Raw genomic sequence first — 26524 nt, 5'->3', positions numbered from 1 at the left:
AGAGAAAATTACAATTTTTTAATATACTTGTGCACTGTATGCCTCGCCTCTCCCTGGTTTTACGTTAGTGGACACGGCCCGGGATTTTTTTCTGCACGTATTTGCACCTGTCTTGTTTATGTTACGGTAGGTAGTAATCGTTTCGTGAAACATGGGGTATGCTCGACAAACACGGCCACGCAAGACTTGCGCCAATCCGCCAGTATCGTGTGAGACAACCGCAAAGCACCAGACTTCTGAGCAGCTACAAGCATAATGCGCGCAGTACCAAGTTCAACCAACAACAGTACGCACTGGTACTTCCATGTTTACGTGTACTTTCGTAACTTCCATTGTTTCCCCCACCATTCTTAATGCTGTAAGATGAATATGCATTACATTTAAGCAAAAAAATAGCTGGATCTGCAAGCCTACAAGCCTTGCCTAACACTTGCGTTTGCTTTTGCATCATAGGTTCTAGTGCGGGAAATGAACTAGTGAATCGCATGGCCATTCCTTTATTCCTAATTATATAGCTTATTTGGGCGACGTTAACGTTACGAGTGGTGTCAGTGTGATTCCGACGAGGCAATCGTTCAAATGAACAAAACTTGTGCTTTGTCTGCTTAGCCTCTTTAAACAAAGGTCGCATTTCATGGTATATTTTGTTTAAAACCAAGAACGGGCACGGCACGTACTGTTTAGTTTGAAATAAAGTCAAAACGGTTTCATCAACTGGAAATTCGGCAGCCATGATAGGAGAACCAACTTTATTGAAGAAAATACCAGGAAAAGGTGGCGGGGGGGGGGTGAGAGAATTACAGGTGGAACCCTTTGTCCAGGGCCCCAGTGGCTTTTGCTCCCGTCTTCGCGCCTAATACCCCTGTCACGCGGCAAATCTAACGTCATTCAAAGTGAATGACATTAGCTGCTAATGACATTCAGTTCGGCCGTGCGGGTCTACACGGCGAAACAAATGTCATTTGATTGTGATAGCGGTGACGATTAGCGAGCTCGCAAAACCGCAAAATTACATTTCATGCGGATCTAAAATGTTTTCACGCATAATATTTTTTAAAAACATAACAAAAGAATATTTTTTTGCAAAAATGAAAATAAGACAATCATCGGTTTAGGTGACATAAGTAGACACCACAACCCGAGACAGAGATTTGGACGCCAGCCCACTCAACCCTCAAGGGCAACACGACCGCCCATGACATCGCCCGAGATCTATCCCGCCAGGCGACACGAGGGTGTAGGTTAGAGACTGCGTGTCCTTTGGTTACGTATCAGGACATAACGGAGTACTATAAGTGCTATAAGTGCCAAAGAATGATATATTCCCCCGGTCATGCATCCCTAACCAAAGAGCAGGAGCACTGCCTCCGGCTCCTCCAAATACGTTTCCTCATCCGTCAAAACTTCACTTGCTCCATCCCACTCAGTACTTCCAGCTGTGCAAATTTTGCGCTTCCCCGGGCACCCTGTACCATATGGTATGGGAGTGTTCGGCAAACCCCAAAATTCCAAGAATCGCGCACCCTTCCCGTCAGCAGTGGGAGAAGGAGCTGCCCAGCTCCGGTCTCGATTCCCAGCTTAGGCTGGTGGAAAGGGCCGTAGCGGCAGGGGTCTCCAATGGAGTCCTGGAATGAGGGCCCCACACCACATTACGATGCTCCCAATAAAGTTTATCCTCCTCCTCCGCAAAACATCTGTATTAGGGTAGCGCACGCACTGGACACGAGATTTTCCTTTTTGTTAGTACTTTTCTCTTTATTTATTCGAAAAACCCCACGAAGAGGTAAATATGTTTACTGATAGTTTTTAAAAACAGTATTCTTTGGCTTATTACTGAATTTTAGTATTCTAACAACACGAAGAGGAAAATCTAGTTTACTGACAAATTTAAAAACAACATTCTGTGGTTTATCACTGTTCTTTTTGTTTTTGTTTTTGATTTTTTTTTGGTCTAGTGACGCGCCACTGCTGTCGAGGCTACTCATTTGGCCGCTGAGGCCCGGGACCTCATAGCGTCCTCAGTTAGCCGCTAAATGTCATTCACCTCAAATGACATTCGGTATTCTCGTGTGGCACCGGATTAATGACCTTTAGAGCGAATGACATTTGGTCTAAATGTCATTAGATCTGCCGTGTGGCTAGCGTGGGCATGCCATGATCCTCGTGAAGTTAGAGGCCGAATGTCAAGGTCCCTTTGATATTCGGCCCCTGCGAGCACCCCGGAACGGCGGCCCCACCTTGCGTATCCGGAACGAAACAAGCGATGCGGTTCGGAGGCGGGAAAATTAATTCATTACGGCCCGTATCAAATTTAACGCAACCGTTTTGTGATCGTACTAAACGAGCAACGGAGAGATATTTTTTTTTTTCATGACGCCGGGTTTGTATTTGACCTCCCGCGAATCGGCAGCGCGCGTTCCGTTCAACATACGACAGGTGGCACCGCCGTTCCAACGTGGTCATTTTAACACGAAAGTATTTTATTCCGGGGTATACAAAGATTTCACTGATGTCATATCCGTCACGGAAGTGACGCCAGTACAACGAAGCAAGTGGCCTGTAAATGGTGCACCCCTGCACACAGAATCTCCTTGCGGGGCAGCAACCTTTAGAACTAAAGAGTACGTTATACTTAGGGTTGTTCCTTTTCGGGTTTTATATTTTAACACGAACGTGCTTTATGCCGGGATACCAAGATTTCACTGACGTCATATCTGTCCCGGAAACGACGCCAGTACACCTTTGCCGAAGCGACCCGCCAGCAGGACGTCGCTCGCCAAGCCCACCCACAGGACAGCCGCCGACCCACACATCATGCTCAGCTACAGATTTCGATACACATTTCATAACTGTGTTTTACCGATTCCTATGACACAGGAGAATCAACCACATTTTTTATTAATGGCCAGCGAAGTTCCCACAGGCGGAAACCGTTTTCGTTCAATTTCTACATAAACAGACAAATGCCCTTGCTGTTAACAAATTAGACAACGAAATGCGACATTCGTGCAAAGTGAGAGCCAACGAACGAGCGGTTTTCTCGAAAATAAGTTCTGAAGACACTCATTTATTGTACGATGCAACACCCTGTTTTGAGTTCGCCCTAGCTCTGCCGCATTTCTTTGTAAGTGATGTGTGGGCATCACGCGCCACAGGCTCAAGTGATGAGTGGAGGGCGCCTATAGATTCAAGTAAATGAGATTAAAACGCGCTAAACGAGCCACTCTCACTGCAACGGTTTAGAGGGATCGGAAATGTCTGATTTCCATGCCGGAGAAATGCAACGCCTTGAGCCGAAAATAACGCCATGCAAGTTTCCGGACTTTTCGCGATAGGATCACCGCGCATGCGCAGATCAAGAACTCCACGTCCGTCGGTCGTCCTGACCGGCTCTAGCGGACGCCCATTTCAAAGCCGACGGAAGTCCCATGGACGTCCGTGGGACGTCCGGATTTAACACTTCCGTACGTCCGGTGGGACGTCCATAAGTGGATGTATTCTGGATGTTCAGTCAAAAAAATTCCACAATCACATAACGAGAAGCTTATGTCCTTAGAATGAATACTACACCGCACAAGACCAACGCACTGCCAGGCAGACAGGCACACATGAACACAGTGAACTTTTTCCACATGTTTCGTTAGCGGTTCTCAATTCTTATATATCGTTCCCCAAGAGCTCACTGTTGGAGTCGGTGAGGTGCTTCAAAAAAGTACAAAAAATATAGGCATAATTTTACAAATATGCACGTGAATCTGGCAGTATAAAAGTCAGTGTGGTGATGTACAAAATCTTTTTAATTTAAAAGCAAAGTAGCTTTTTCGTTATTGCTTTTATATTCAACATGCTTCCTAGTAACTTTGTAAGTCCACTGGCGGATGTCATTCGGACTTGTATGTCCGTTTCTGGATGTCCACTGTACGTCCAAAAATGTACATCCAAACATGGACGTGCAGTGGCCGTACAACTTGGAAATTAGATGTTCGGATGTATTTAGGACGTCCCACGGACCTGCTGGTTGCTTTGGAATAGTAGTGGCACAAGTATACGCCCCGCTGCTTTTGGCACAAACACCCCCCTATCGCAAGGTTCACACACCAGGGGAGCTGACCAGAAGTTCTCACACACATCTGTCGCACGTAGAACGCGTTTTCTGGACTTCAAATACGACAAGGCCCGCGTCACAGCGGAAGCAAAGGCGGAGATGTCGTATCCCAGCAACATCCCCCAAGGCTCGCCCTTGGCGGCTCGAACGCAGGGCGTGCTTATCGCTTTGCCAAGAAGCCATCCGCCCTTCAACAAGAACTCGCCAGGCCACGAATCACCGCGCAACAAACCGCAAGAGGTGCACGCTGCCACTTCGGCATATGGGAATGTCATCTTATCACGCGCCTACACATTCGCCCTTCGGCCAGCTGGCTGTCGCAAATGTGGGGAAATAAACTGCTCGCAAACTCCGCGGTTTATCGCTGCGGCGATTAAATGCGTCGCCGTTGTCTCCGTTCTTCTCTTCTGCCACGCAGTCGGCGTCAAGAAACCAAGGTAGCCGGGCGGCTTCTTCCCGCCGCTGCCGCGAGCCATGGCGGCGTCCACGGCGCTGGTCGCCGTCGTGCTGGGGTGCCTGGCCGCGTCGTGGGCCGCCACGTCTCCGGCGACCGACTCGACGGAGCACCCGACGAGGCGCAACCTGTTCGTACACCCCTACTACAAGACCAGCCCCAGGCCGAGCGGCACCACAAAGGGTTCGTACGGCGGCTTGCACAGCGAGGTTCAGCACCTCCGCGCTGCGGACGCGTTTTCCGCGCCATAAATTCACTCGTCGATTGTACTTCTAGGGAAAATGTCGCACGATATCAACTAAAGGCGCAAGTGTGCGCTCCAAGCGATATTATCGCAGAGTGAACTGTGCCTTTCATTTTGAGCATTGTACTCAAGTTTTAGAAGGACAAAAACCTTGGTGATTTTTGTTGATTGGCCGCGAATACTTTTAAAAACGTGCCACTATGGCGGACCAGTTGCCGGCGCGCCTCGCAAAGCTAAGTCGGCCTGTTTGCTGCCAATGCACTCACTCAAACTGGTGATACATCAGATCAGAGCCTACAAATCTGACCATCCAGCTGAAACTCGGCGGACAAACCGCTAGCACCTCAACACTACGATTAGTAAATATACGAAAATACCGAACGTCCGCGTACGCACACACCAAGAACAGCAAGGAAGGCATAGGTGACGTAGTAAATCTCATCTTGTTTGCGAATCAAATGCCAGTGAGAGGTTTCAATGACGACTTCAAAAATCAAGAATAATGCAAAGCTGGAGTGCCGAAACGGATATGATGTCGTGCCTAACCAAAACCTTTTACGTTGTTTCGTGTTCTTAATTGTTGTGCTGCTAAATCGTTAAAAGTACGCTAAAAGTACGCCAGTCTGCTAAAAGTACGCCAGTGTGCACAACGCAGGTATAAAATAACGTATTTTTGCTCAGTAGTATTAGAGCAAAAGGAACTGAATTACAGCCATTGAAGCGGTCAAGAATCTGCAGTACGAACTTTGTAAGTGGTGAATAAGTGATGGGATCCCGCATCACCGTCGTATGCCCAAACCATTACATTCCCACCCAAACATAAGCCGCTAACAGGACCTCGCCTAATTACACGCAAGTCTCTAATTTTAATTACTGTTGAATGGTTACTTCTCCACCTTTGTAAATTTTTGAGTGATTACAAGTAGAATTGTCCGACATTTTGACTGGTGTCGTGATTTTAACCTCGCCCATTTCTGATGTTGTGCATGTAGCTAATTCGACATTTTTTTATCAATGCAGGCTTCCTTCTACTTGCTGCAGGCACTCAATTTTAAATAGAAACTGCTTGTTTACGCCAGAGATAGCGAGCACAAACTGCAAACCAGGTAGTGCTACCAATGATGAAAAAGGGAAACAGAGACTGATATCGGGCTTCTGTGGTACCAAATTTTAGCAACCACATTCTGTGCCACCGATGCTCAGTGCACTAAACAGAACACGTGACAAAATTAGCCGTTACGTTTGGTGCATAAAATACCTTTCTATGAGCATTTATTCCATTAATGCTAAACTAAATAAAAAATGCACCCTGTTCCATCAGCAAAGAGTCAAAATCAGACAGGCCATGTTCATAGTGATACCAATCTTTGATAGTTTATAAGTGAGTAGTGGTTACCAGTAAAACGAAATGGTTGCAGACTTTGCAAGTGTGAGCAACTCACACTTCACGTATTCTTATTGGGTGCACAGCTGTGCGATACGTTTCCAACAGCTGCCAATCATTAAAAAAATATACAGCAAATTGGCAGGCAGTTCTGCTGCATATGTGAAGCTTTCTTGTGCAATTTCGCCCCATAAACCGGGAATTTATTTCATTGTTCCCTGACTCCCCTGCTTTCTTTTTCATTATGCGTCATCCTACTCCCCAAGCAACAACTGAACTTCCGTCGGCCGTCGAACGTACGTCCATTCCGGGTCTTTCAGAACCGGTGGACGTACAATGTACGACCGTGGGACATCTGGATTTAAACTTCCGTACATCCATTCGAACGTTCGAAATTGGATGTATTATGGATGTTCAGTAAAAACGTACAGCATCACAAACGTTTAATTAAGGAGAAGCATATTTTCCTACAACAAATAATAACACCGTACAACACCAACGAACTACCCGGCAGAAAAGTATACACGAACACGGTAAACTTGCTGCACACATTCCGGTAGCGATTCTCAATTCTTATATACCCTTCCCCAAAGAGATTATCATCTGAGTCAGTAAGGTGCTCTAAAAAAGCTTTAAAAAAGACCTAATTTTAGTAATATGCAGATGAAATTTGCAATGTACAAGTTAGGGTGCTGATGTACAAAATATTTTTAATTGAAAAGCAGAATAGCCCTTCTGTTCTTGCTTTTATATTTAATTTACGCCATTATTTGATGCTTCGTGGCAACTTGGTACATCATCAGGCGGATGTCCTTCGGACATACAGAAATGTATATCGTTTGTACATACACTACTAAATATCGACTGTACATCCAGACATGGTCGTACATTGGATGCAGTGGCCGTCCAAACTTGGCATTGGATGTTCGGCTGTTTTTTGGACGTTCCAGGGTCATCCGGGGCCATCACCGCATATAACGTGCTCTCTCATTCCCAAGCAACCACGGACGTCCGTGGGACGTTTGAAGTACAGCCAAACAGCCAGGGCCCAGTTTGGACGGCCACTGCATGTCCATGCATGGATGTTCATTTTCGGATGTACAGCGGACACCCTGAAACATATGTAGAAGTCCGAATGACATCCGCCAGAGGACGTACAAAGTTATCATGAAGCATAAAATAATGGCCTAACGTACTTGATAAAAGCGAAAACAAAAACTACTTCACTTGTGAATTACAAAGAGTTTCTACATCGGCACCCTAACTTGTATATTGCAAGTTTCACGTGCGTATATCTAAAATTAAGCCTAATTGTTTTACTTTATTGAAGTACCTCACAGACTCCAAGGATGATCTCTTTGGGGAAGGATATATAAAAATTGAGAACCACTAAGGAAACATGCGAAGCAAGTTCACTGTGTTCATGTATGTCTGTCTGCCAGGTAGTGCTTTGGTCTTGTGTGGTATTCGTTGCAAGAACACAATCTTCTCGCCATGTGATTCTGGAAATTTTTACTGAACATCCGAAATACGTCAAATTTCGGTCGTTCGACTGGACGTACGGAAGTGTTAAATCCGGACGTTCCACGGACATACGTGGTACGTCCATCGGTGCTGAAACAGACGTCGTACGGACTCCGTTAAAGCCGGAATGGACATCGTACGTTGGACGGCCGACGAAACTAACCCAAGAGTGCTGTCAGTGCACTTCACAGGAAACATGATTCGACACGACAAACTGCAACCATCATGCCCAAGTGCGCTCGGCCCTGTGACAGGATTATGTGGCTCCTCTTGATGTTGCACACCTTCCACTAGTGCTCCTTATGCATCCTCTACGGCTCTTGTAATTTTCATGAATATACTGCCTCAAATTCACGTCCATATTTTAACAGCAAAGCTGTTCAGCAAATCGCAATTTTTCGTGTCCGCGGTTAAAAATACCAAGAAATTGCCGAGCACGCGCACGTGAGTGCAGGCCTCGCGGCAAACTCCTGGCGGTTAAAAACACAAGAAAATGCCGAGCCCTCGCGTGTGCGTGCCTTGCAACGACCGCCCAGCGTCCCTGGCGCACGCTCGTCAAGCCAAGCATACCCACTTAGGGAGATTGGCCAAAATTGGCCAGAAGGGAAAAGAACTCCAGCGTTCACCGTAATCGTGACAACACTTGCTCGGAATTAGAAAGACCCCAGCATTCGCTGTAATAGCGGCAACACTTGTTCGGAACGAGAAAGACACGTCATAGCGTATGCCCCTCCAAGGTGATGTCCAATGATTATCACTTCCAAAAGGCAAATAAAAGTAGTTCACACTTATAGCAACAATAATGGAGTAAAGGTCATTGCGGCAGCGAAAAAGAAGCAAATCGGCTGCAATCACGGACTTAAATCTTCCTGACGGTCGTAGAGGTTGCGTACAGCTTCGCTAACTTCAAGTCTTACGCGTTAGTGTGAGCTTCCTTCATTTTTATTCCCAGAAATCAAGGACAACTGCATGCTCTCATTTCACACGTAACTACATCCCCACTCCGTCTCTTTTCAGGTGCTGATTTATCGGAGCCTCGTCCCCCCCTTCCCGCCCGCCGCTATCGACCGAGGCTTCCCGGACTCAGGCGTCCCTCACTCCGGCCGCCCTTCCAGCTTTCCGGCATGGGTGCCGCTGAGCCGCGCCACCAAGCCTGGACGGAGCAGGACGGGGAGACGCAGCCGAACATTACGTCACCAGCACCTCCTGACGGCAACAGTACAACAAGCTTCACAGACGCAGAACCCGTGGTCCTCTCCGAGTCGACCATCTGGACCCTGGCACTGTGCGGGGTCATGATCGTTGCCGCCGTCGCCTTCTTTGCGGTTGTGCTGGCCGTGTGCCGCTGCCGACAGCGGCGCGAGCGTCACAAACGCTGCCTCACCACGCAGACGAACATTCGGGTCATGCAGGACATGGTCAAGATGGCGGCGCGCAAAAAGCAGCCAGCGCCCCTCGGGCAGGGACCGTTCGCTAGAATCGCATGACAACCAACACTTCTAGCAAGGCTTGGTTTCACAGTGACAGTTGTGTGGTTGTGTTGATGACAACTTTCAAGTGTGCTTCGTGATGGTGTAGCTGTCGTCCAGTTGCGCCCGCATTTTGTCTCGCGCCCTCAAGAGGCATTAACACACCCTTCTAGTCCTGCCATACTTCTCTGCAACCGAGTTATCAAAGATCTCATGGCGCAGCCAGGATTCAACTACCGAATTTTCTTCATTTCCCAATTTCTTACCAGTTGAAAACCATTTTCTCATGAATAAACAAAGTAGTTTTCTACTGTATTTCCACCAGGTTCAATAAAGTCCTCGTGCAATGCTTGCGTGTATGACAAGCTTTTTCAAACACGCACAGGAAAATAAAAGCATCAGCATAGGCAGACCACCATTTTCAAGTGCCTTTTTATGTAAAAATGTCAGCGCACATCACTCCATCGATCATAAGAGCAGGAGGTGCTCTTCTGGTACATGCAGGACACTTCCTGTCCTGCATGTGTATAGTAAGTCATTGCGAGCATACTCATGTCCTAGTGGGAATGCTTTGGAAGCCCAGAAACAAACTACTCGCCAGCGGGAAAGGAAAGCACCGAACGGAAAAAGGCTTAGAAGAAGTTTGGAAAGGTCACACTACTTTCAGAAAAATTAAGGGCCTTTTGAATGAATCCTTAAATCTGGCCAGTACATCGGTGATGTTAATGCATGATGCATACGGAATTTCAAACAAAATTTTACCATAAAGCAAAATGCTGTTTTCTACACCGTTTTCATATTCACAGATAACTGCATATATACACCTAGATCTGTGAAACCATGTTAAGGCATTTTTCAAATGCCTTAATACGCAGCTGGGATTTCGGAACATCATACTGGGCCTCTACCTCATGAATTTCCAAATATCGGGTCTCTAGAACTACAGTTAGGGCTCGTCAATAATGAATCGGAGAGAGAGTCTGCACCCTCTCTTCCTTAGTATAAATGAATAGACCACAAAGATGGTTAGCAGGCAGAAGCTGCAGACTGTCATTTTCTCTCCACAAATATTAAGCGAACGTTTTTGTTCCACTTCTCATCTAGGTTTATCGGTGGCGGTTGGTTCGGCAACCCGTGTTCTTGATAAAAAAACAACAGCCTTATCAAGTTCCGCACCCCAGAAACCTGCACAGCTCTTTCATCACCCTCGCCTGGATACACGAGTGCATCATTGTTTGTCTCTGCATGACCTGTGTGCATGAACTAGCCTGCATTTGGTTGACCCCCCCAGCAGCTTTTTCACAGCTGTCATTAGCAGCCTCTCATTTCCCCAGAGGCACCTCAGTACAGTAAAAAAGTTACCATCCCTTCTTAAAGAAAGTTGAGAGAAGCGCAAAAGCTTTCCGATATCAAAGCTGCGTCAAAAGTGCATCAAAACTTTCACCAAGAGTGCGCCCAACAATTCACTGATAGTGTGTACAGTCAATCGGCAAACCTTCAAACCTTGATTCACTTCACCAGGCCTTGTGTAATCAATGAACACGTCGCTTCAAAAATGAGCCAATTTATCTGACTTTTCTTATCCATCTTCCCAAGGAAGAGATACACTGTGCTGCATGTGATGTAACTAATACCCGCAGGCAATGGGATGAGTTGTTGCTTTAGTTCCATATGCTGTGTGTGATACACATGCATTTGTATTGGCTGCTATTAGGGAGTTAGTACAGTGCTTGTTGCCTTTGCATACGCTAAACATTAAATTTTTGTGTCACGCTACGTAAACACCACGAGGGGAGTCTAAGTAGAGCATCTCACCAGTTTTGCGTAGTGACATGCTCATGCTTAATGCGGCATCTGTTGAATGTTTTGCGAAATGACTCGCCGGCTGATCTGCCAGCAGTACATCAGAGTGCCTGGACATTTTATGACTATCCAAACAAGTGCAAACAAACACTTTTCCATTAGTATTGAATGCAAATTGTTCATAACGTGATATGAATATTCTCTTACCTATAAAGAAAGTGTTGATGCCCCGCGGCACTCGTGCAATCGCACAGAACGCCCTGAACCAAATGCCCGGGTCTGACGCATACATTTTATTCAACTTCAAAACAATCCAGAGATGCGTTTCAAATGAACACAATGACATGACATGCGTTGCAAGTCTGGACAGCGGTTGACAGGCGATCAGTCGCTTTCTCCAGCCCGCCATAAATTCAGCACTCACCTACCGTGGTTTGCAGAGACGAACAGCAAGTCACTATTCTGGTGCGCAAGACGAAGAGGCTTTTAGCCACACACACTGTACATACCCGATGAGAGGCTGATTTGTACGTCGCTCGAGAAAGGTAATCCCAAGCATGGGAAGCACTGTCCACCCGCGCAAGCACAACATTGCATTTCATCACGAAGCGAATGCATCCACACCACACACACCCAGCTTCGGTCGCTGGCCTGGCCATAAAACTTTGTTCCTACAGTCAGCGATGTGGTGACGATACAGAGCTGTGCGAGGCCGACGTGGTAATCCCGCGACGTATTTAAAAACACAGGAACAAAGAACTTTGCCCGTCTGAAGCAAATTACTGTCCACAGAGGAGCGAAACCGTGGATGCCTGTCGCGCTACTCGCTGCCATGTTGGAAACGCAAGCGGCCTCACATACGCACGCTATTTGGCTAAAATACCATCCGCTCGTCTTCTATCCACTAAATGCAAAACCGGCTTAGCTTACGCCGCATGCAAAGTGCAAATGACACAAAGAAATAGCGTTCGCTAACTGTTTGCGTTAGCGAACGCTAACGCAAACGCTAACGCTAACAAAACTCTCTACAGTGGAACCCCGATATTCCGTCCCCCGGACTTACGACGACCCGCTTTTTACGACGGATCACCGCAGCCCCGGTAAACTCCCCACAGAAACAATGTATTTAAAACCCCGATGATATGACGCTCAGTTGAACGCAATCCGCTTCATACGACGGACCCTGGTGCGGATAAACTGGCGTTTTTCCCATATTTTACTCCGCTTTGCCGCCCCCTCCCGACCTTCTTTACTCTTAGCCGCCGCTTGACTCTGCTTGACGTGCCATTGGGCGCAGGCGAGCCAGACCACTCGCTGAACAGACACAAGCAAGCAGGCAGGTACTCCTGAGCGGGAGTTAACCTTCGACGGCCCCACACGGCAGCAGTACGCCAACGCGCCTATCGCGAGAAGCCAAAGTTGAAGTGGCAGACGGACCGTGAATTTGAAGCTCCCGTCAAGCCACCGACGAACACGAAAACACATAAGATGTAACCCCACGGCGATGACCAAATAGCCGCTTTCCCCGCCTGCTCGATCTAAGTTTCTTCCTTTCACGACGCTCTCTCTCCCTATATCCCTACTCTCTGCTTATATATCTTTCAAAGCCGCGTTGTCACTCCGCTCCTTTTTTTGCTAGAGTGCATCAATTCACGAGCGTTCGCCGCAAGGGTGGAGACATGTATACGTTGCCACCGCCATTTTGGGTCACTCTTTGGCCGTCACAGTAAGTCACTGTAGCAAGACCGTGGTATAATTTTCGCTGCAACACGGTTTACTCGCGAAGATTGAATCATCTTATCTATTTCGCGTTGCTCAGTCTTGTGGAAAATGGAAACAGCTATGCGTTGAGCACTTTTACACAATAGCGATGCCACGGGACGGTTCAAAGCGTGTCTCCACCAAGTACGGCAATGCCGTTTTTTTCATGTTTGCCTTTTAGTATATTTCATTTCACACGGCCTCGGCAGTTTCCCGCTCACCTTTTCCCCTCTCAATTTGCTCTACCACGTTGGCCTTACCTCGCGCGTGCAAGGCGTAGGGCAGGCAGGCTATAAATACTGCCGGACGGCAGGTGTGTCGTGTAGCACGCGGCATTTGGCTAGCGGGCTAGCTGGATGCCATGGAGGGGCGGTGCCCAACATAGGCGTTGCATTTTTTAAATTTGGGATTTCAGTTAAAGGGTTACCAATCACATAAGAACGCGCTAAATATAGAAGTTTAAATAAGTTCTTAGCCTACCTGTCACGGGAGACCATCTACTAGGCCGGAGTTTACCCGCACCCCAGTCGTACGACACCCCGGTCATACGACGCTTTCTCGTGGTCCCTTGAAAGTCGTATTATCGGGACTTCACTGTATTAATAGTATTCACACTGAGCTGGGGTCCTTTTTCAAGCTAGATCACTTTTCTAGATACTCCGTCACACATCTGATTAGCAGAGTGCAAATAGTAGTATTTATCTATAAACTAAGCAGTTTTATCAGTGGCCGTACTTTAAACAGAGCAGTCTCTACGGGAATTTCCATCAGTGTTAACACGATTTTGTTTTCCATACACAGATCTTTGTCTTGTGCAAACCTGATTAAGGTATCTATCAACTTACAAAGAAGCACTGGAAGGGCGTAATGCAAAACAGCTTACCTGTACACGTCGTATGTGAAGCAATCTTTGAAGGGAAGACTTTTGGCCAGCGGATGTGTCTGCGGTGAAACAGAGATGAGGGTTTCCCCGTCAGAACCCCACAGTACCTAGACATTTGTTTCCACTGTGTTCGGTTATCAGAAGCATTAAATGCCTTTAAAGGGGCCGTGAGGACAAAATGCAAGTGTGGTTGATTAAAAGGACTGCTTTGCCCTGATGACCATGCTACCAATTTTACCGCAAGCTTTAAATAAATTTTTCTGATTATTGAAGAAAACATATGAGGCAGTTCTTTTTCTCGAAATGAGCAAGATCCACGTAACGCGAATTTGAGAAACAAGCGGAAGTTTGTTACCAGACCTAAATGCAGCTCCGTCAAAACTATTATACGATATATTTTGCATGACAGCTAGGGGAAGGTTATGGCCACAACACAATTAAAAATTATGCCGTGAATTTGAGTGATACTGGGGTGATAAGTTTGGATTTGGCTAATATTGAATTCAAACACTCAAGTTGATGCTGCATTCTTATGCAAACTTCATTTAAATTGACTTCCAAGCATTGTGCGATCGAGTATCGGTGGAAAAGGCATTACAAATATGCAACAGGGCCTCAAGAACAGTAGAACTGTACATGGAGAGCAAGTGAGCCTTCCTGGAACCATTAATTAGATGCTCTTTTCGAATTTTCCCCTAGGATAATTACCGTGGGCACACCTCAAGGCACTAACGAAGTAAGCAAGCTCTTCATTGCCTTGCCATTAATTTCCAAGATGTTAGACAAAACGCCGCTCATATCTTATTCTTCACCTTGATGAAGTGGTTCGTACTCTCAGAGTGTGGAAGGGGGGGGATTTGCCAGGGCTTGTAAGCGGCGGCTGTTTAGTTAAGTATTGAAATGGTAAATATGGGAGTAGAAAATAAATATAACCAGAGTTATTTCGTAGGAACGAGGGAGACAAAATGAAATCATTGTTTCACATCTCTGTTTCATTTCGTTCACTTCTTCAGTTCACTTCGTCGGGGAAAGGTGTTTCACGGATCTCCTAATTGCCATCTGAATTCTTATAAGCCAGCTCCGAAACGCACAAAAAAAAACTTCCGAAAACACCCATGAAACAGTCTAAACCAGTGGTTCTCAGCCATGGATGTGTCGGGGACCCCTTGTGGACTGGTGAAAGTGATGGGGGACCCCTTGCAGCGGAGAGGAGGGAGGGGTACGTAGGTAAATTAACACAACTGGAGCGTGAAACAGGTGCCTTTTATTGCTACCAAAAACATCAAACAAACGTGCCACATCACTTCATTTTGGACAGTTCATCAATCCACGTTTTACTAATGACCAAACTTGCCGCCCTCAACCTCGATCCCCAGTTACTGCTATAGTTAGAACATTTTCTTAAAAACCGTTCTCAATATGTCACGCTAAATGGTTTCGACTCCCAACTTAACTCTTTCGCTACCGCGCCTATCAAAATCGATCAATTTGATCGATACTTTTGGGAGCGCCTTTTCATAGCGTTCCAGGCGTTTCTCGAACAAGTAAAGCTGTTCGGAGTTAGATCAGAAAATGGCCTTTCAAAATCAGTTTTGTTTTCATTTTTGCAACGGAAACGTGATTTTTGACACGCTTTTGAATCACCTGGTTCTGGAAAAGGGGCGTGGTCATCGCGCCTCAAGGCTACCAACGAAGAATGCGTGCAACTCGTAATTACTCTGCACCAGCGCTTGTTTTTTGCTATCAGGGCGTGAATGGGGAACTAGCAAACGATTTTCAATCGTCAGGTTCACGCTCTGACAGTAATAATCCCAGAAATCGGCTGAAAATGTCAAGCAGTGCCTGGTTGCAAAGCTACTTTATGATTTTAGGCAGTTTTATTGCCTTTGCGCAAGTTGTCCTAAGTACTCTGGTAGTTCTACTTACCCCAGGACCATTCCCAAACAGTTTACAACAGTTTCGGTTTCGTTTCTGCATCGCGAAATTCATATTTAGCGCAACTACGCAGTTACCCAACTTCAAGGCTAACTGCCATGGTGCCTGAAGCGTCCGCGACTGATCCTCGAACAAAGCACGCCGCTCCTCATTTCCCCCCACCCTAACCCGATTTCTGCGATAAGAACTTCAGATGCAAGTCAAAAGGTCACACCCAGTCGCCAGATATCTGTTCCGCCGAGGACAGCGCTTCAAACCGGCCTTACACTGCCAGCTGTTCGCCTTCCAGTTTCGTTTTCATGCGAGGGTATATCCGGGTGTCTAATGTTGCTGCTTAGTTGAACTGTCTATTCGGATCGAGTCTCTGATAAGTTTTTGTACTGTTTCATTTGAAAAATGTTAGGTGGCGCTGCAATAGAGGAGGCTCGTTGTGCTGATCTTTTTTAGCGCGCGACTGCTACTCGGCCAAAGATCGCAGGGGACGATTCTAGCTCATCGTACCTCATTTTTGCGAGCAAGGCTACAATTGCGAGTAAGAAGATGATAATAAAGCTCAGCTTTATGTTTTGAGAGATAACTGACCGTGAACGACAACAAACATCAGCCACGGCGTTCCGTTTTCAACTTCATGCATGTTTTTTTCTGCATCGCGTGCTTGTCCCAAATATTGTGCTCGCTGTAAATGCAAAGTCAGCCATTGACAAGATGTTTTTACGTTATGTGTGGGCAAATTGGTGCCTCTGATAACGTCAAACCGCCAGATTTATTCCAAGGAACCACCCAAAATTGCACAGTTTGAATTAGAGGTTGGGCTTCACCGCATGACACGAGCACCGTGCGTGCTAACATTTTTTTTATATCTGAAAAACTGTTCCGCGCAAGTCGACATTTTTTTAGGGTGTGTTTTTGAAATGTTTCCCTGCAAAATGTATATTCTAATTTTTTTCTACTACCGGTGGTTTGATATACACAACTCCTTTTTTATAATTTTTTTCGACAACTTGACAAAACTTTTGATTTTGATATTTTTTTTCACAACTATCATATATGAAAACCTTTAAAAAACTGGTGTTATTGGAAAGGCCGTTAAATAATCTGCATTTTGTGCTCCTGCAATTAGTGCCTAAATAATTTTTTAGCAGAAAAAAAAATGTTTTCTTGGACCCCCCAAAATTGGTCAATTTTCTGCGGTAGCGAAAGAGTTAATGAGGTAACATCTGGTGTGCCTCAAGGTTCAGTTCTAGGTCCCTTACTATTTTTAATATATATTAATGATCTATCTAACCATGTGTCTTCTTCAATGCATCTATACGCAGACGATTGCGTCATTTATCGTCAAATCAGGTGTGACGACGACAATCGCGAACTGCAGTCTGACTTGAACAAAATTGTAACATGGTGCGAAACATGGAAAATGGTGCTTAACCCCCTAAAATGCAAGGTTATGCGTATTTCTCGGCGTGACGTATGTTCACCTTTTTACACACTAACTGATGTGCCACTAGAAAACGTATCATCCTATTGTTATCTCGGCGTCACCTTATCATCAGACCTAACCTGGAAATTGCACATTGACTCCATCACATCAAACGCTAATCGCATGCTGGGCTATTTACGACGAAATTTCAGCCAAGCTCCTGTCTCCCTAAAGTTAACACTTTACCGAACTTTAATACGCTCGAAACTAGAATACGCTGCATCTATTTGGGATCCGAGCCAAGCTAACTTAATTCAGTCTCTAGAGCTAGTGCAAAACAACGCAGTGCGTTTTATATTGTCGAACTATCAACGAGCAGCCAGTATTACATCAATGAAGTCCAGTTTATCTTTGCCTCTCCTGACCCTGCGCAGAAAATATTTTCATCTTTGCCTGTTCCACAAAGTATACAATCATAACTTGCTGCGCAGCTTGCTAATACCGCCACCATTCTATCGTTCGTCCCGTATTGATCACATGCATAAAGTTGGAATCACTCATTGTCAAACCAACACATTTTTTCACTCATTCCTACCCTGCACATCAAATGATTGGAACCGCCTTCCTGCAGATATAGCATCCATAACAGATCACACATTTTTTCGAAGCTCGTTATATGCCTATTTGGTTCCAGATGACCAATCATAATTTGTTTCTTATAGTTCTGGCACACAGTTGCCCTTGTATCTGCACTTATCTTTTATTTTGTATGCTTTGTTCAGCATATACCACTCGGTGTTAATGCTTGTGTCTTTGACATGAAACATTGCCACCTTCCGTTCCTATTTTCTTTTTCTTCCTTTGCGATGTGCATATATTTTGCTTTATGCCTTTTTAATGTGAATATATGTTGTGATGTGAATATATTGATGTGAACTAATTGTTCTTGATTATGGTATTTATGTCGCGACCCCGTATAGTTGGCCAATTTAAGAGATTTTGTGTAATTGGCCGCATCTGTCTTTTTTTGTGTGTACTCTGTAAACCACTCCTCTCTACAATGCTTCGGCGATTGATAGTAAGTGAAATAAATAAATATATAAATAAATACGTGGCACAGTCGCACTTAAACAAAACAAAAAAAAAAAAAAAACGGGTGAGGGTTTTGCGGATCCTAGAAATGGCTTTGCGGACCCCCTAGGGTCCGCGGACCCCCATTTGAGAACCACTGGTCTAAACACTCAGGCTAAGAAGCAAACTCCCATTGGGCAAATGCATTTGGCTCATTTTGATCTGTGAAACCGCATTGTCTGGCTCATTTTCGATACAAACTACGATCTGCATACACGTTTTCAGGGTGTTCTCTCAACTATTTTCTAGCCATGCCTGTTTTAGGAGAAAGTTTCCGAGTTTTTCTGGTCACTGCAGCTTTATCCGGCTCAGTTCCGGTTTCTGGATCTGGCTCGTTTTGAAAAAAATGCCTCATACGAAGCAGTGGTGACTCCTTAGTTATTTTCCAGTGATCATTAGTCATTTTCCAGGGTGCGGCATCATCAGTGCGGCATCTTCCACCTAGCATTTGTGGCAGGTAGTTTTCAATTAAACATGACAATGAGCTTTTGAGTGGAGAAACCAGAATCCCCACGTCACTGCATGTGATCCACCCAGCTTTTTAAGAATACCTGTATAGGGGTTATCGAAATGCAAGGACGCAGATTTCACACGGAGAACTGTAGATAGTGAGACAAAGACCCCCAACTCCTCACACACACACACACACACACAAAACTGATGAAAGCACATGCATACTTGCTTGCTATCCCCCCGTGTGGCATCCCGCAATGCTTGATCATAATGTTCCCAAGTTTTCACATTTAGTTAGCAGCGGTTCTGTACGAGGCAAGCACTTTGCCTTCTTGAACACTGAGTTTCTCTGCCAGGCTACCCTGCTGCCTTAGGCACACGAAAGGTGGACTCAGTTCGCTGCCTTCACTCAGATGGTACCCCGGGTTGTGTCATTCACTTTTCGTATGCGATACAGAACTGAAACGAAGTACCACCACCTCCTAGCTCATTTTCAACACTAACGACATTCTTTTGAGCAACTACTAAGGAAAGCTCACCATTCGAACTTTGTGGCTTTGAGGCACAGCCTTTGGTACCCATTTTAATGGCCTGGGATAAAGCCACTGCAGTCCTGCATGTTTTTTCTTTCAAGTCGAGTGATTTTTTGTGTAAAGATGTTTTAAATGTATGGATGCTTGTGCCCATTTTTTTCGTAAACAACTGTGATGTGGAATGTTTTAGTTCACGTAAGGCCCACTGTGCAGTCTATTGATGCTTGGTGCAGCAAAAGAGGGCCACTTCTGTGCGGTTGACAAAATGGAAATTCACAACCCAGGCACACATGCCCCCATGCCAGCCCTAAGTTACACCCCGGCATACAAACCCACAGTTTAAGTTTCCCTAAACAACAGCAAAATTTACGGAATTTTTGGTGAATGATATCAATAATTTTTTGAACTTACAAACCAGCAGAACCAGGATTCTTGAATTTCACCTACAAGATCGTATAAAGATTGCAACAAGACTGAAACTTTCCACCGACATTTCATGCTTTTTATGTTTCACTAATGCCCCTGAAAACACCACAAGACTTTAAGCCACCTACTTTCAGCGCAGAAAAAAATGCAGCTCAAAGATGCTACGCTACAATGAAACTCACCCGGAAGATCTTGCGGAAGTATGCATACTGCCTGGCAATGCTCCGGCGGAGTTTCAGGGCCTCATCTGTAATAATAAGGCAAGCTAATCATCAGAAACAGGATATGTGTGGAGGTGGCCAGTGTAATATGCTTAAAGGTAGATGCATTAGAAGGAATGCTGCAATGATTTTTTGGCACTGTACGCAGTGAAACTGTTATCAGTGACACGAGTGACTGCTATGACTTTTGAACCAGACCTTGGAGCAAAAAAAAATTGCTAGGTTAGAGCAGCTATGGCAGCTTTTGAGCAGATGTCAGACACGACACTCAAAGATGAAAACATCACTGAAAGCAATTGAAAAATGTACTAACAATTGCTATTATTACAAACTACTTGTGTCCACTGCAAGACAAAGGCCCCACCAATAGCCACGAGGGGTTTGAACCAGAGTGGCGGGATCCTGTACTGGTGCCCTAGCAAGGGCAGTGAGGGATTTGGCATGTGCAAGAGAACCCTCAGAACAACCCTTGTTTGTTTGGAGGCCTGAGGTTGCTTGTGGTATGATACAAAGTAGGCCAAAAGGTATGTTAACTTTTTATGGGCTCATCAGATAAAAAGACAATGAAGGATGTAATGGTATTGCAGAGGTGTAATATTCAGGGAAGTGTCGCTCCCTCGCCTTTTCACTAGTTCAAATCTAATTCAAATCAAAATTAAGGCGGAAAGTGAAAACGCCCGTGTGTACGAGATTTTGGCGCACGTTAAAGATCTCCAGGTGGTCAAAATAATCCGGAGCCCTCCACTGTGGCGCGCCTCATCACCTGTGCAGCGTTGACGCGGTCAATCAATCAATCAATCAAATCAAATGTGTAGAAGTGAATTAGTGTTGGAGTCCTATTTGAAATATATGAATTCGTAGCAAGGTTGCGAGCCAATGAAAGCTTGTTTATTGATGTTTCAACAACCCCCCTTTGATTTTCAGTGGCACATCCACCTATGTGTGGTTTTACAATGTGCAGTTTGTGCGTGTGCTCCATTGTTGCTGTGAACAATTTTCGTCCCCTTCGTACTACAGTACCAGCTTCACGTCTTGATAGGATATCTGTGGGGCGTCTACACCACAGTGGAGAGCAACCAAAGCAACATTCTGGTCACAAAATTCAAACCCTAATGCTACTGTGTTCAGGCACCCGGCACACTAATAAAGACAGCCTTGGGACTTAGGCCGACATAGTTGATTTTATAATTTGTAGCCACACTTTTAGTTAGTTTTCCTGAACAAAGTGCCAATACAGAAACTCGAGTAAATAATGAAACCGTGCGTTCTGGTTTGTGTGGCCAGCCTACTCTGGCCACGTACATTCTGGCCAGCCTACTAGGATTAAAATGCCCGGTCCCCTGCAGTAAAAATGCTCATGTTTTCGTTCATGGTCTTTGTGATGGTAAACTTGGGGCCATGTGCAGATCATGATACAGCCAAAGCAAACCAGGGAGAATTTGCATAAAAAGCAGTATATGGGTATTTAAATTGTCTGGGAATGCCTGAAGAAATTAGTTATCTTCAGACATTTTTTTTCATTAGTTTATCTAAAGTATCGACCAAAATAAACTAAAGAAATATCTGTAAACTTCAATAAACTAAAAACACTCAATCACAAAGGTTAGTAATAGCGGTTCTGAAGGTCTAATCAAAAGACACAGAGTTTTTCAGCTTGCACTAACACTCCTACACAGAAAGGCATAGATATTTATGGGTGATTAAAAACAAGTATAAGGCAGAAGTGTCCCTGGTGATAAGGTAGCATGGGCGATTTGTCACAGATGTTATCTCCACATTATACAGAAGGTCTGTGGATGTCCGCAAGTGCTGTGGGCACCACTAATCGGTTTCAAAATATAGGCTTTGGAATGGGCCAGTCTGGAAAGCTCCTAATGCAAGACGAATGCCTAGGTGCAGCACAGGGTTCAACATTTCCAAAGCCGCTTTCGAAGCTTACCCATACATAACAGTTCCATAGTCCGTCCGTGGCGTCAACAAACTCTTAGAAAGACGCGACAGGCGCACCTTATCTAAACCATAAGACTAGTGGGAGAGTACTTTTAGCACATTTAATGTCTTTAAAACACTTTGTTCAATAGCTGTATATGTGGAATAAATGTTAAGCAGAGTGCCTAAAAACTTGCACTTTAGTTTTTACCGGCATGACTATTTGATTGCACTAGACAATGGCATCCAGACGAATCCACTGCTGGAAAACAAGTCGCATGTGCTCTTTTGAGGATTGAGCTTAAAACCATTCTTGTATGACCACTTTTCAAGAGTGTTTACACCTAGGAATATGTGCTATTTTGCAGATAGGTTTCAATCAACGAATTCTAGGTGGCAATGCTTTACCAAATGTGATAAAAAGTGTATAGCTAAGTACACCAGCCTGAGGCACACCAGTGTTTTGCATATATATTAGATGTGCTCGAATATTCATGACTTCAAATAATTTTTAAACTGTGTTTCCTATTCGATTCTCAATGAAGTTTCACCGTTTCAAGTACAGTTAAACCTCAATGTAACGAACTTCAATGTAACGAAACCCTCGATGTAACAAAGCACGGAATTTTTCGTAACTTCAAGTGTATGCACACCATGTATTTTCACCCTCTATGTAACGAAGTCCTGTTTGCCGGAATTTCAATGTAACGAAGTTCGTGGAGAACTAGGCACGAAATTTCAGTTGTAGAGGTAGATTTTGGGAGACGCAAGCACTGAAATGGGTTCTAAGTAAAACGTGAACGGCGACACGGGCCGCCCAATCCCGCGGATGCAGCGAGCCACGGCGTCTGTGAGTGAGCCCCTTGCCTACAAACTGCGTGGCGTGCATACACGGCTGGCGCACTGTTTCTGTCGGAGCTTAATCGTCTACGCGGACATTTTCGTAAACCGCAAGGAGCGTTTTCTCCCCGAAAAAACGCAAAACGCGCCCCGCAAGCCACAGGCGCACTGACGCAGCCGCGGAGACCACCCGCACGATGTGGGTAGCTCCAGCGACCGCTTCTAAGCGCTCGCTGAAACGCAACTCAAGGGGCAAACAAGAGGGGCACGCGGGAAAAAAAGCGGATAACGTGGGCGAAATTTTCACTGTAAACGTCATACGCGCCTCTTACGAAAGCGCCCATCAAATATCCTCCGTGGTGGTAAGCCTAATTGCCTCTGGCGGGGCCGCCACCGCCGCATGTCGCCGCTTTCCCCTTCGTTCGAGTTCACTCATGCTTGTTGGGTTTCATCGTTCCAGCAAACATTTGTGAATCTTGTGAGCCTTGCGAGCGCGTTTTTTTTTTTTTTTTTTTTCAGACACGCGTCCGCGATTGCGCGCCAGCGGTGACTTCTGTTTCAGCCAGGAAGTGACTCGCGCTGCGCGCGGCAGTGGGAGGAGCCTGACCAGCTTCGCCAATGGGGAGGAACGCACCCCATGGCGGGAGCTTCAAAGCGCTCGGGAATGCCGGCTGGCCCCGCCAGAGACGATTAGGCTTACCGCCGCGGAGGTTATTTGATGGGCGCTTTCATAAGTCGCGCGCATGACGTTTTGCAGTGAAAATTTCGCCCACGTTATCCGCTTTTTTTCCCGCATGCCCCTCTCGTTTGCCCCTCGAGTTGCGTTTCAGCAAGCGCTTAAAAGCGGTCGCTGTAGTTACCCGCATCGCGCGGGTGGTCTCCACGGCAGCGTTGGCACGCCTGGGGCTTGCGGGGTGCGTTTTTGCGGGGAGAAAACACTCCATGCTGTTGACGCTGATGCCCACGTAGACGATTAGGCTCCGCTAAACATAAACAGTATGCCAGCCGTGTATGCGCGCCACGTTTTCTTTTGCAGGAAACACTTGACGGGATGAACACTTCATTATAACCGCGAATTTCAATGTAACGAAGTAAATTACGAATTTTACCGACTTTGCTACATCGAGGATTAACTGTATTTAAAGTTTTCGAATATTTGATACTTACAAATAGAAAAGAAATAAAAGGTGGCACTGTCATAGTCAACGATTGTTATTGCTATCCCGTTTGTAATGAGGGGACGATGCATTTCATCTCACTAAAGGATTTAATGTATCTGTGCTGTACTACTGTTTCTATTTTGGCGCTATTTCATAGCCCGACATGCAAAACTGTCGAGCTCTACTGCTCACCTCGCCCGTTTGGGTTGGCTTCCTCACACAACGCCGAAGCTGGGCAACGAAGCCTACGATATGTAAGCCCCATGCGATACAAGTGCACGCGAACTCAGGTGTATCTCAAATGTACACCAAAACGAAGTATTCTTTAAATGTAGTGGCACGAGTAAGTTGCCATTATTGCTCCGTGGCTACTAGTATGTCTAGCACAGGCCCTTATTTATCACGCACATTTATGCATGGAAACGTATGCCAAATTCTTGTTTCACTGCTTTAACAGCTTGCCTTAGTATTTTATTTTTAATTTGTTTGTTATCAAGCCATAGTATATGAATGCACAGGTGCATTAAATCCTGTCTGCCCACAGTATCCTTTTTTGCGGCTATGTTTAGAAGATCTATACACACTAAAGAAAAGGTATACTATAAGTTACATATTAATTATATGCATTTACAGTAATCTCTCAACTCAAAGTTGCAAAATCTGCAGAAAAATTCGAGATAAGTGCAGTTCGAGTTAAGCGAAATGCCGAAAATTTGTGGTCAGGTCACTGAAGTAAGAGCTAAAATGCTGGTAGCAAAACCTCCACTGCAGAGGGGACCCTTCGTAATGAAGGCGGATTAATTCGAATGAAAAACAAATTTTTAATATTGTGGGGAAAAAGAACAGCGTGATGCTCGCCTGTTTTGTGTTTGCATCTGGTCCCAGAAAAGCATTCTCAATCTGCTCAATTCGTCAATCAATTGTTGGTCGCCAACACTACAATCTACCTAGTTGCGAAGAAGGCGCAGCATGTTTCTTGTTTGTGCCGTTGTAGGCACTTCTCGAGGCTCCTCTTCGTCCGCATGATCAGCTGCATTGTCCACAGTAATGAGGACAGCGGCCTTGTACAGCACGTACTCCGCGTCAATTTGCCATTCACGACTACGTTTGGTGGACAGTGCGAGTTAAGCGTTCGAACAGAGACCTTATCAGCTGTCTATACCAGACTTTTCCTTGTGTCTTACCTGTCAACATTTTGAGATATCCACGGTCTCCCACAAAAATGTTTAGAGATAAAAGGGGGCAAATACATAGTGCCTATGGGAGGTAAGTGCACAGCGAGAAAAGGTTTCAACTTAGGCGATATCTTCAGATATCCGAGTTTCAGTTAACGAGGGATTACTGTATATTCATTATGAATAAATATTACATACATTGAAATATAGATATATATTCAAGAATGGTCTATACTATCCTCCATCAGTTTTTACAATTTATTTTTGATCAAAAGTCCAAAATTTCATATTTGCACACCTCCAATACATATACATATAATTCAGACAGTGCAGCGCCAACTCTTACTCCAAAGGTTCTCTGATAGATAGTTTTAAGTGCGAATGCACTTTATAAGCGACCCCAAACCATCCACTGCCGGCGGCGGCGGCGGCGGCGGCGGCGGCGTCCGCAGTGCTCCTCTATATTTAAAAAAGAAACAGCATCCGGCGCCAGGTTTCGATCCGAGGACTTTGCGGCCGCAGCGCGACGCTCTACCGACCAAGCCACGGACGCGACGGTGATATCAGTGTTAGTGACGCGCCTTATATCTTTAACGCATTCAAACTACGTCGTCAGCGGCGTGCGTTGGCGACTCAGCGGCGTTATAGCGGCTTGATAACTGCGTGGTGTACACGTGATACTACAAACCCGATGGAAGAGATGGAAGAGAAGGCGGCGAGGCGGTGGGCTGCGGGGGCCGAGCGCAAGCGCCGCAAGCGGGCCGACAACCGTGCATTCGCACTTTCACATTCTCCCCCTCGGGGAAATGCAGGGGAATTTTTTTGAGAGAATTGTTTTGAAAAAAAAAAAAAAACCAAAACCTCAATTTACAAGTTCAACAGTACAAAAGCGGATGCACCTAAACTGATCCTGTCCCATTTTGAAGAGTACAAACCTTGAACACCACTTCCCTGACGAGAATTTGCCCTAAGTAAATATTGCTGAATGTCCAAAATACGAGACAACTGATTGCACGTCTCCTTGCTGCTCACTATTGCTTAAATCACCGTAAATATTGCTGAATGTCCCAAACACGAGACAACTGAACGCACGTCTCCTTAATGATCACTTTTGCTTATATCACCCACATTGTGTAGTACGTCGTGTAGTCTAAGTCTACCTGATGCCTAAGCTGTGATAACCACCTGAGCGCTTCTACGGCGAAAATCACTGTCGAAAAGCTCAGGTAGGCACCAGAGCAGTTGGTATGCCCAATCAAAATCCTACTAGGTGGCAGCTTGCGGCACAAATCGACCACTCCTGGAGGGGTCAGGATCATTTAGCCGCTGGTGCCAAGACACTGAAATGGATTCGGAGAAACTTACCGAGAACCACTGACCCCGAGAGGAGCTCGAGTTCCTCGATGCTGAAGTAGAGGACGGTGTTGAACGAGCCCGGAAGAATAGCTGAACAAGTGCCTGTTCAGGAACGTGGCACACAGCTTGTCACACGGAGAGATGCTACAACAATGACAGCATGAGAGTGCGCACTCCCGGGACACTACTTAGAGCAAATATTTTACCACCATCAACACCCTTGAGTACAAAATGGTAAAATCAGCGTGAACTAAAATGTGAAGGCAAAAAAGAAAATAAATGTTGCAGCCTACCATGCTTAAAGTGAAGTCGTTTATTACT

General features: G+C 45.5%; 2 protein-coding genes across 2 annotated transcripts in view; one reads left to right on the top strand and one right to left on the bottom strand.

Moving 5' to 3' along the window:
- Setd3 (SET domain containing 3) overlaps positions 1 to 26524 on the bottom strand; it is a 195159-nt gene that overhangs the window by 158286 nt on the left and 10349 nt on the right. The window contains exons 6-8 of the mRNA XM_077674126.1: positions 26213 to 26293; positions 19705 to 19769; positions 13628 to 13686 (exon numbers count right to left, since the gene is read on the bottom strand). Of these exons, the coding sequence (XP_077530252.1) occupies positions 13628 to 13686; positions 19705 to 19769; positions 26213 to 26293 (205 nt within the window). The remainder of the gene's footprint in view (positions 1 to 13627; positions 13687 to 19704; positions 19770 to 26212; positions 26294 to 26524) is intronic.
- On the top strand, positions 4341 to 9529 carry LOC144142541 (uncharacterized). Its single transcript, XM_077674125.1, has 2 exons — positions 4341 to 4742; positions 8729 to 9529. Exons 1-2 carry the CDS (start codon positions 4580 to 4582, stop codon positions 9196 to 9198), a joined length of 633 nt encoding a protein of 210 aa, XP_077530251.1. The 5' UTR covers positions 4341 to 4579; the 3' UTR covers positions 9199 to 9529.

The sequence above is a fragment of the Haemaphysalis longicornis genome, unplaced genomic scaffold (assembly GCF_048455015.1).
Source record: "Haemaphysalis longicornis isolate Haplotype H1 unplaced genomic scaffold, Haemaphysalis longicornis Haplotype H1 scaffold_6, whole genome shotgun sequence".
Classification (NCBI taxonomy): Eukaryota; Metazoa; Arthropoda; class Arachnida; order Ixodida; family Ixodidae; genus Haemaphysalis; species Haemaphysalis longicornis.
Note: the sequence above shows the minus strand (reverse complement) of the source record. Positions and strands in the feature narration are given on the sequence as shown.

Excerpts from the sequence above, each read along its gene's own strand:
- LOC144142541 (XM_077674125.1), top strand. The coding sequence starts at position 4,580 with ATGGCGGCGTCCACGGCGCTGGTCGCCGTCGTGCTGGGGTGCCTGGCC. Across the intron at positions 4,743-8,728 it reads GCCGAGCGGCACCACAAAGG|GTGCTGATTTATCGGAGCCT; the intron begins GTTCGTACGGCG and ends GTCTCTTTTCAG.